The sequence below is a fragment of the Xiphophorus hellerii genome, chromosome 10 (genome assembly GCF_003331165.1).
Source record: "Xiphophorus hellerii strain 12219 chromosome 10, Xiphophorus_hellerii-4.1, whole genome shotgun sequence".
In the NCBI taxonomy this organism is placed as follows: Eukaryota; Metazoa; Chordata; class Actinopteri; order Cyprinodontiformes; family Poeciliidae; genus Xiphophorus; species Xiphophorus hellerii.
In genome coordinates, this window is record NC_045681.1 from 22199062 (window position 1) to 22209941 (window position 10880).

General features: G+C 39.4%; 1 protein-coding gene across 4 annotated transcripts; it reads left to right on the forward strand.

Annotated features, from left to right (window-relative positions):
* The first annotated feature begins 113 nt into the window (after positions 1–113).
* LOC116726684 (transmembrane protein 273) lies at positions 114–8537 on the forward strand. 4 transcript variants are annotated; one of them, XM_032573511.1, is made up of 5 exons: positions 114–221; positions 4458–4511; positions 6204–6332; positions 6424–6449; positions 8271–8537. In XM_032573511.1, the coding sequence occupies exons 1-5, from the start codon at positions 161–163 to the stop codon at positions 8325–8327; spliced, it is 327 nt and encodes a 108-aa protein (XP_032429402.1). In that variant the 5' UTR covers positions 114–160; the 3' UTR covers positions 8328–8537. The 4 variants fall into 4 exon arrangements, with proteins under 4 accessions (XP_032429402.1, XP_032429403.1, XP_032429404.1 ...); XM_032573512.1 differs by having other exon boundaries at positions 6204–6311; positions 6403–6449; XM_032573513.1 differs by having other exon boundaries at positions 6204–6311.
* The last annotated feature ends 2343 nt before the right edge of the window (positions 8538–10880 follow it).

Sequence of the window (10880 nt, forward strand, 5' to 3'; positions counted from 1 at the left end):
AAGAAGTGAAGAAAATATTGTACGCTGAGCGCAGAGTTTAGGATGTAATCATTTAATCAGCAAAGCTTTGAAACCACAAAACACAGGAAGCTGCGAGTCTTTTGTAAGAAAGTGTCAGAGCCCTTTGAGAAGTCAGTAAGCGCAGCAGAAACACCCGGAGATGAGGACAGATCAGTTCCCTGGGTGCATGCCAGCCGTAATCAAAGCTTTCCTGATTACTGGTGAGTATAACGAACGCCTCGTTTTCCTCTGGTGAAAAAGCTGCATCACTTTTAGAACACAACGGAAACAAAACCACAAATTGGAGAGTGAGGGTGACAACTTGCTGTTGACAAGTCAAGAGTCTTGTCAAGAGTCTAAAAGTAACTTTGAGAGGTCACAAAGACACGGCTGAGTTAGAACCTTGGATTACAGATTATGTCTTTTTGCAACAGATTGGATTTGAATTATTTTAGGACCTTGTAACGACCAGCTAAGATACACACTAAAAACGCTTAAACTGAAAAGGAGGAACTCCTCTTTGACACTGATGTAATGGCAAACTTTATTAAGGTCTGCACTCCGAGGCAGAAAGGAAATACCACCGAAATAAAATGTGCTAGGTGGACTACAGTCTCTGGTTAGCATTAGCATATTGTTGGTTGCCAGAAGAAGGACTGAGAACTTAATAGTTTTATTTGATATATTTTACACAATACTAGAATAAACGTGGTTATATTCCTAGGGTAAAATGTAGGTTGGTGCATCAGTCACACACTAAGGTTCGTTGTATTTTTCTGGTAAATTATCAATACCAGAAGTCTTTTTATTTTCATGTTACAATTCTAGAAATTTTTATTCATAGACATTTTTTTTTTACGAAGTTCCTCAAGTGTTTCTGTATGTTTAAAAATAGACAAGTCAAAAAGCATTTATACCCTTCTCAATAGTTACTAATCTTCAACAGGTTTTTAAAAGACTTACATTGGTGATAAACTCCAAGTCCTTGTGGTTGGAAGGCCTCCTCGTCAACACACTAGTACTTCTCCCGTCTCCCATCACAGGCTTTCAACCAGACTCAAGTCATGGCTCCGCCTGGGCCGCTCCAAACAGTGGCCTAGCCAAGAGGAAACATATTGGTTAAATTTAAAGATGATTGTAAACTATTACTATGATAGCTAAGCAGTAATAAGTCGCTTTTCATCTTTATCCCACTTAAAAATAATTTCACTTGCTTCGTCACGAGTTAGCAACTGATGCTACAGAGGGTGAAGTTTCTGACATGGTTCTGAAACAAAACCCAGCGAAGCTAATGTTTGTTTGATAGCTATGGAGGTTAGGAAAACAGCAGCCATCTTAGCTCAGGTTTTTTTAAATCTATTAAACAAGTATTTAATTTTGATGGACAAAAAATAACCTTCTGTAGTTTGGTTAACATGTCGTAATGAATTACAACTATGTAAGTTCATACTGTTTTGATCACCACCATTTTGTTCAAATGACTTTAACTTTATCAGCCCAGCTCTACCCTGTTTCAGGCTAGGTGTTTATGATTAACTTAGATGTTGTCTAGATTCGTTTTTAACCAAAGCCAGTTAGCGGCTTCTGCTTCAAACATGTGATGCAGCCAAATCAAAAGATTATTTCAACCAAGTGTGGAGAAACAACATTTAAGATAATGAAAGACTTTGAAGGATAAAATATCTGTAAAATACACAACAATGTGGGTTGTTTGAGTACTTTGGTTTGCTTCCAGGTTTCAATTTTTGGTTATTTCCTTGTTTTTGCCTTACTTCCTGCATATTTAGTTATTCCTTGTACTATTTATTCCTTCTCTTCCTTTATTGTATTTTTCTTGATTATTGTTCATTTCCTACCCAGCTCATTTAAAGTTTTATATTTCCCTCAGCCTGCTTGCCTGGTCTCCCCTCACAGCTGCACCCTGTTTCTAATTTGCCACCAGTTGTTTGTCAAGTGATCAAGCTCCTCACTTTCGGTCACACTCTGCTGGATTCTTCTGTTCAGTCCCACCGTTCTCCTTGTTTGCTGGTTTGATCTTGTACTGCCTGATCCCGGTGAGCCTAGTTATAAGTTCATAATTATTATTAAAAGAACTTTACTTCACCAATAGATGCCTGTTCCGCTTTCATTTGGGTCCGATCACAAAATGACGACAGTATTGAATGTTGGGTGATGAACGCCACATTATGTTCATTGTGCTTGCCGCCACTATTTTGTGTTCAGCTTTTCTTTCGTTTTTACATCGTACTTTCCATCTCAGTGAAAAATATTTACCCCATTTAAGATTTCCTGTTTTTGGGGGGGAGGAGTTCGACACTTAAATGTTTCAGATCATCACACCAATTGTAAAATCAGACAGAAATAACCTCAGTAAATCCAAAAAGCAGTTCTCAATTGATTACATTTATTAAGGAAGAAAAGCTTTCTAAACCAATATTTTAGTGAATGCAATAAAATATGGGTGAAAATTAGGACAGAGATTTTAACGCTTTAATTTTGATTAATTTATTCCATACCCTTTAACATGTCAAAAAACAATTCACAGGGGTAATAGCTTATTTTTGATTTTTAAATAAAGGCTCCGGGTCGGGACCTTTGTATTGGCTCGTTTCTGGTACGCCCATAAATCCGTCGCACAAACGCACCCGGCCCGCAGCGTGATTCTTTTTTTTTTATTGAATTCCATGGCTCATGAAAATAAATAATTAGAAAATAAACTGAACAATACTTCACAGCATGCATTAGAACAGCCCAAAGCGTTAATTACCAATTATATGCTGTTTACTAGACATCTGAAAGACACAACTAGCTCAGCAGACACTGTAACTAGTATTAAATTGTTTTTTTTCTATTCTACTGTTGAGAAATCAGATATTGGTGTGTCTTGTAACATTGAGTGAATTAACGATTTAATGTAAGGGGTCAGTACAAAAGCATTGGGAGTAAATGTGTTTGACTGCTTGGCGTCCCCGTTAGACACGACCCGTTATGTAAGAGGTCACATCCTGGCCACTGGAAACTTTATCCGACACTCTGCAGGCACTCAGCATGTCGAGCTGAGGTGACTGAACTGATTTTTATTTTTTTATATAAATAGGAACACGTTACTGCCGCCCACTTTCATGTGGTTCAGATTTTACGTACCTTCCGTACAGTAACGACTCATACAGCAAAGGTTCAGAGTAAGAAGCGTGGCGAGGTTCGGGCTGTGAGAGATCTCCTTACTGAGCGTTTCTGCACCGTTTTAGCAGCGCAGTTCCCACAGCACCACTCCACCTATTTTGGCTCCAGAGCCAACAGCTGGGAGACCGAGTGCTCGGCTGATGGGTGCCATAAATTTGAGTTTTCCTCCTCTGCCCTCGGTGTCCTCAGCTAGATTAACTAGCAATGACAGCCGACAAGAGCTCACTCAAGATTTGTAAAAACAAAACACACACAAAAAACAACCCAAGCAGAATTTTATTCACCAAAGTCAGCAATTTTTGGTTATTTGGGGCACCATGCAAAGTTTGTGTTGGAGTTTTTCCTTTTGTTACTCGATTCTAATTTGATATTCAGTAAGAATGAGGCAGCAAAGTTGTAGAAGTAAGTAATACTGCCAAATACTAGGAGGTAGCAGTCATTTAAACCCAATGTTTTTGACAATTTAAGGAAAATTTGCAATAAGTTTACAATTACGCATTAGCACAAAAAAATAATCAAAGAAAATGTGGAAATCTGTTGATTTCAACCATGAAATCACAAAAAACTGGAAGGACTGACTATTGAATCTAGAAACATTTCATGCAGTAGGCTTTTTGTATTACCAGTGGTGCCCCCAAAAGGGGAACAGCGGGTGCCATGGGCCCACTTAAGAAATACTGGCTACCCCATTTCACACAATGAAATATTGTTTCAAATTCGTTTAATCAGATCCATAATAAGCATGTTGTGTCTATATCTTTCTTAGTTGTGTGGAAGTTGCTGGTTAAGGTCTGAATTTCGTTTTTAGGTGTAATCTACACATGTGTCTGTAGGTACTGTGTTTGAGGTAGGAGCCAGAAGTCAGAGGTTTACCTCTCTAACCACAGACAACATGGCAGCATGGAAGCAGCGCTCTGGTTCCGTCTCAGCAGAATAAAGAGAAGACAGTAGATGTTGTGATTGTTAAAAAAACAGGAAATAGTGAAACTCTAAACGAAAGACAGGCTGATCAGTGTTCAGAATACGCCTGACTAAAATAAAAAATTTTTTAAAAAATCTACGGCTGCAAATGTTTGACCCAGAAATGTTATTTTCAAAGTGCTGCTTGTGCATCAACGCACCCCACGCAGGCAGGTGGCAATAACAAGTGTCACAATAGAACTCGGCCTTATCTGATCGCAGCGACAGAAACAGCTGTGGGTTTACAGTCTTCCTGTTTCAGCACAACACCATCTGTGCGCTGAAGATGATAAAGTAAAATCTCTGTTTTTCAGATTGTCTGCTGGTGAACGTAAAGGGAGATGGAGGAGAGTCTGACGACAAGCTAGGTGGGTCAACAGAGAATGAGCTAACTCCTTGGCTAGAGCTGAACAGCACGTAGTATTAAAATATACTTTTATTTTAAAACAATTTTTAGTAGAAATTGTTTATTTATATATGAGGCAAAAAAAACCTGATGGTAATGTAGTTATTTAGTGCACACCCACTAAAAGCACCACTTTTGAGTACGGTGGAGGACTTGAGATGAAGAGGCCTGTAGGATATTGAATCTTCTAAGACTAAGCGACTCTTTGAAAATACAACCAGAGTTTTATGAAACAGACATCTGGTGGTCATCTGTAGCAAAAACAACATAGAAATAGTTCAGCAGACAGAAAACCAAACCATCTCCAGATTAACAGACCTAAATCTTACAGAGAAACCAGTTGGCTGAGCTGAAGAGAACAGAGAACAGGAGAGGCACCATGACTCTGGAAGATCTAGAGAGATACTGTGTGCTCCAATCACAAAGTATTGTCTTTACGACTGGGAGCAGCTGGTCATCATTCCAAAAGCTCAAATAGTGCCTGAACTACGACCCCAAATCCCAGAGTAGAAAGGGAGGCTTCATGGAACAATATCTTCCATCGACCACAATGGTCTGTCGACTTCTATCGACGTCTACTCCAACGTCTGTCTGAACAGGTTTCTGACCAAACAGCCAGAAAGCAGTAACATGTCCTGGATGGAGCCGTCCAGGAGTATCATCTCTGCTGCCTGAAAATTGAGCTGTTAGCATCTCATGACAGTCATTAGACGGCCATACTTCACTCTACACTCAGATGCCTCACTATCCACAATCACTCCTTGAAGAAACTAAGGTGATATAGGTTACCACAACATCTACTTCCCCTCTGGGAGAATTAAAGCATTTTTGAACTGAATTGAAAACTGCTACCTAAGATATTTCCCCCACTAAAATGGATGGACTCAAACTAAAAGATGCATTTTTCAAAGTTCTTCAAAAAGAGATTATACTTCTTTTTCAGCTTCTTTATCAAAGAGGCCAAAACATTTGTTCACCGCCCTTACAGGTGTTGGAGCAAGTAAAATTTAGTAAAAATATCTGCAAAAACACAAAATTTTACTAAGTATATTTGGTTAAGTTTTCAGTACAGACATGTTAGTATACTTGAAATTAGAAAAACTTTACTTACAAGTAACTTTTAAGCAAGATATGAGTTTGTTTTAGGCCAATAATTCCTTAATATTGCTGGAAAAAAGTACTTGTTAATGGCAGATTATTTCACTTTTAATCTGGAAAAAATGTCTTATTAGTTAAATAATCTACTGATTTGAAACCATTTCTTGGTGAGGTTTTGTGTTTTTTGCAGTGAAACATCCAAAACCTGCAGGACAGATAGACTAATCTTGACATGACCATTATCTTCATCACTCCACCCGTCCCAGTTTTAATGCTTCTACTTGGTCATCCGGCTTCGACTCTGACCTGCTGTGACCTCCTGGCCCTGAAAGATTCCCTGATATACCGGATTCGGATTGCAAACACTTGTGACGCAACTTGCATTGCAAGGCGGGCAGCGTGACACCGTGAATCAGACCGACGAGTAAACATGTTGTGAAATCAAACGTGTCTCCTTCATTCACGCTTGCTAGGCGTTCGACAAGCTGGCTTTCTGCTTGGTCACGGGGGGGAAGAGGGAGGCCCTCATGTTCACTGCCGCTTGTTTTGTTTCCAGACTTCAAGTACGTTTTGATCGGAGGTGGGATCGGCCTCTTCCTGTCCGCCCTGTTTATTCTGTCCAAGATCTGCATGATCAGGAAACAAGCGGAGATCAACTTCCCAGGTGAACAGATACACCTGGCAGGTGAACACATTCGTCCTCCCAAGTATTAGATGCATTGTAAACTTTGTTGTTGTTGTTTTTTTTCATGAAGTAAAACCGTTTTCCTCTTTAGACACGAGCGTGAGGAGACCTTCAGAGGTAAGCTCTTGTGTCACAAATTTCAATGTGTTTTATTGCGATTTTATGTGACGGACCAACATGAAACAGGGCAGAAACTCTGACGCCACTAAATAAAATCTAATGCAAATGAATTACCAGGAGAATTCCTTTAGTAAAGGCTTCAGAGGTTTGTTGGAGAACAATAGAGAACAAAAAGCAACATGAAGACCAAGGAACCCAGCAGGCGGGTCAGGGAGGAAGTTGGAAGCAGGGTCAGGTTATAAAGCAAGCTTTAAATAAAAGTGGAAAGTACAGGCGTGCGATTTTTGCATATTTTGGTATCAATCTGATACCAATGTGATATGGGCCATATCGCCGATACTTTTTATTAAAGTTTTCTATACATCAAACTTCTGACCTTCAGATCTTTTTCTTCTAGTCTCTTTATTTTGTTCAAACCTGAGACAGAATTTGGATAAAGCTCATAAGTGTCTGCTAAATATTTTAACACATTAACTAAGCCTGTTGCAATAAATCAATTAATTGCATGATAAATTAAAACAAGTTGAATAATTTCCAGTTGCATGATTTGCCATTTTTCTCTTTTCTCTCTTTCTACCAAACCTGGATGACAAAACTCTTCATTCTGGTCTTTTGGTCTCCACCCCCTTTATTGAAGGACAATTTTGCACTTCATAATTCATGTTATTTGTTGTCTCTGTTATTTTGGATATTTAAAATGTCGTCCAGTTCCAGTGTTAAATGTTTATTCAAATTTAAAGTTTACTGATCTTTGAGAGTGTGTTCTTGGATTACTGTGCCATTATCATTATATTACCTGGACATGGTCTCAAAACAACAATATTATCATTTATTACATTAACTTCTGGGGCCCTAACCCTCCAGCAAAGTTTGTTATTGTGACAAGCCTACTATTAACATGAATGTGTGCATTTTTCCTAAATAAGTGTGGAAAAATTTGCATTTGAGAGCAAATTAAAACAAAATCTTTTTCGAGATGGACCTGAGAAACTGCAAGACAAAATTTCAAGATGGAATCTGAAACTATCCATCAGTTTCAGATCGACCTTACCAATGTGGTAAGGAAACATGAAATATCAATAACATATTATATTTTAGTTGATAATGATATTTTAGACTTATCCGCACACACAATGGAAAGAGCAATAACAGAACCAGCCAAGAGATTTCATGGCAGCTCTGGATGTGGGGTAAGCTTTTCTCTAGGTACAGGAAAACTGTTGGGAGGTTAGACAAAGCTAAAAATAAAAAATAAAAAAAAAAAGCCACAATGTTTAGAGGCAGCAAAAAAATCTAAGACTAGGGTGGAGGAACAGCCAGCCAACACACAGCCAGAGCTACAAAATGTGCTAGATTGGCCCAGTTAAAGTCCAGGCCTAAAGTTGCTCTCTTTCCAATCTGACTGAACTTGAGCATATTTGCAGATAGGCATCAGCCATGGTTAGCGTCTAGATGTGCAGAGCTGGTAGAAACAGACCGCATTAAACCTGCAGCTACAAACGCAGTGAAATGTGGTTCTGCAAAGTGTGGAGGGCTGAAAGCAAATGCTCAGCATGCTTTTCAGGTTTTTATCCAGAAAATAATCCAGAAATTTCTGAATCCTTTCCCTTCCACATCCGTATTATTCACCGCTTTGGGTCGCTCTGTCAAATAAAATCCCAACAAAACACACTGAAAAATGGAGTTGTAGATCGACAAAATGTGACAAAGTTTACCAGGTGTGAATATTTTTCTGACACAGTCAATTAGCATATGCTGTAGCAATAAACTATCTCCAATCATCTTTTTTTTCCCTCTTCTTATTACTCTTCACCACAGCCGCAATCTATTATTTTGAATCAGCGCAGCCAATCAGCTGGCAGCGGTATCGAGTGACAAGCGGTGCTAAAGGTCAGGCAGAGTGCAGGGCGGCGTCTGGGTGAGGAGTGACACACACGCGGCTCCATGTTGCTTCTTGTGCTGCGGCGCTGAACGGTCCCACCTTTTCTACCTCCTGAAAGGCATCACTGTGGAGCTGCTGATGCATGTCTGATTGGTTTTTTCTTGTCTCGCAAACTTTGTAAATAAAATATTTTTCGACATGTACCATGTGTGTTTTGATATTTTTTAGAAAGTATTTTACTAAGGAAAAGCGCTCTACTCAGGCGGCAGTTTTAAACATGTCCACCAGATGGCAGCACCCACCTTCAAAATGCCCTGACATCGGGATCACCAGAGCGCTCAAAATATAAAGGTGAAATATAAAGGTTTCATCAGTCATTTTCCACTGTGTGTTAACTTACTGCATATACAGTTTTATAAATGAACTCATTCTGACTCCTGGAAGGGTAAGTGGGAGTAGAAAGTGGATGAGCAGACTCATTTGAGGATTTTGCATCTTTAAAGCATGTATTCAGTCAAACCTGCGCGTCAACGCTGCTCAGATTGGGCCTGCTGTGTTTCGGTGCCGTTTTACCTCCACTGCATATGGTGGATATTAACATTATGAGACCTCTGCGAGCTTTCTGACAGCATCTCTCCCACAATGGAAACACATGCAGGAGAATCAGAGAAATCTTCTCCAATAACCCAGACATCGTATACGCAAACAGGGAGTAATAACTAGCAGATGGAGACGGGTTTAAAAGGATGATTTCAGCCGTTTTCTACACACTGGCTGACGTTCAGCTTTTTCCTCCTCATGAAAACTGAAGAAAACATCACCCTCTTTAGCCACATGTTAAGTGAAGTCAGAGTTAGCAAAGCAGCTATATTTTCAACAAACTCCGAGCCTCTTATTCTTCTAGTGTACCTCTGTTTGCTGAAGCCGTCTGGGCAACTCAACACTTCAACACCTGCTATAGGTTGAGCAAGCGTCCGCAGCACCTTCAAATTAGCGCCAACGGTTGGGGAATTGGACCCAAACGCAGATGGGGAAAAAGGAGCCTCCTTGAACAGTAACACAGACACAAGAGGAGCTGGAAAACATTCGACAGGAAACAGCAAAGCAATGGGAATGGCATGGAAGACAATGGAAGAATCTGATGAAGAGGTGATCAGTACCTGGGTGAAAAAGCAGGACACAAACAAACTAAATCAAAATACTTTCACTAATATAAGAATCTAAGATTATAAGAAAGAACCTCAACACCAAGGCATGAGTATGATACACGGGGCACAGGGGCGCTGCCAGGAATCTTGCAGAGCAGCACCACATGAGATTGTGATTGACAGCACTAAAACTCTCCTGTCTCTGATTGGTTGTTTCTAGATAGTACTGGGAGAAGGCACATGAAAATAGATTTTTCACAGATTATCTTTCATGCCGTACTGTCACAATATAATGGCAGTTTTAACAAATATGTAAAAAAAAAAATAAAATTTCTGAAAAGTTACATACTGCAGCTTTAATTTCGCTGACTGACTCACCTGTTGTTAAGTGGTAAAAGGTTCAGGGACAAGTTCAATATATGAATATCTTGGTAATTTATTTCCTTAACTCATTAAATGCTAGTGAAATGAAGGCAAACAGTCTGTAGCTAAGCTAACTATGCTGAATGGTTAATAATCTCACAGTCTAACCACCTCGGAGAAAAACTGGGTTACAAATTGACACTTGTTTTTTTCTCTCTCTGTCTCTATTTTTTTAAAAACCCAACTTTATTATTTTTCTAGGCAGCATAGAATACTGCCACTTGTCTTGTCTTCTACTGTCTGCTGCTGAACACCGTCACTGTCAAGCAGGAACGAACCATTTCATGCAGACCCAGGGGGGTTCAGGGCAAATGTGTGCATTTTGCTCTCCAAGTGCTAACATTTAATTTTTACTGCTATAAACAAATTCAGGAAACACTATATAATTAATTTTGTAATTGACAGGTCCCCGTTTTCTGAATTCCTATGAACAAAAAATAAATAAATAGTGGAGGCCCCCCTGTTGGTCAGGGGCCCTTGGAATTGTCATAACTTTTTCCCCCCTATACGGCGCACCTGACAAGGCATGACAACAACCCAAAGTGACAAATCAAAGACAAAGATCCCTTTCTCATTATCCTTTTTACCTTCTAAGCCAGCTCTTGCTCTGACGCAAGACTGCTGATTTGATTGACTTCCCCCAATGAATCATGTCTAAACAGGGGCTATAAGTTGCCTTTGCATATGGTGAAGAGGGAACTTTCATAGGTGGTGAATTCTGAATAAAAACAGAATTCACCTGATCATAGATCAGGACAGAAATTAATAAAAAATAAATCATACTTGCATGCACCATTATTCAGTGTCTAAAATATTAAAATAGAGAAAATGCCTAACTAGCTAGTTAGTTATCTAGCTAGTTAGATAACTAGCTAGCACTATCTAGCTATCTCGCTAGTAGGACGGATGGATGGCTTGATAGACACTTTGAACAACTTGAAAGGCCACCATCTCTACGTTTTTTGTTTTTTTTTA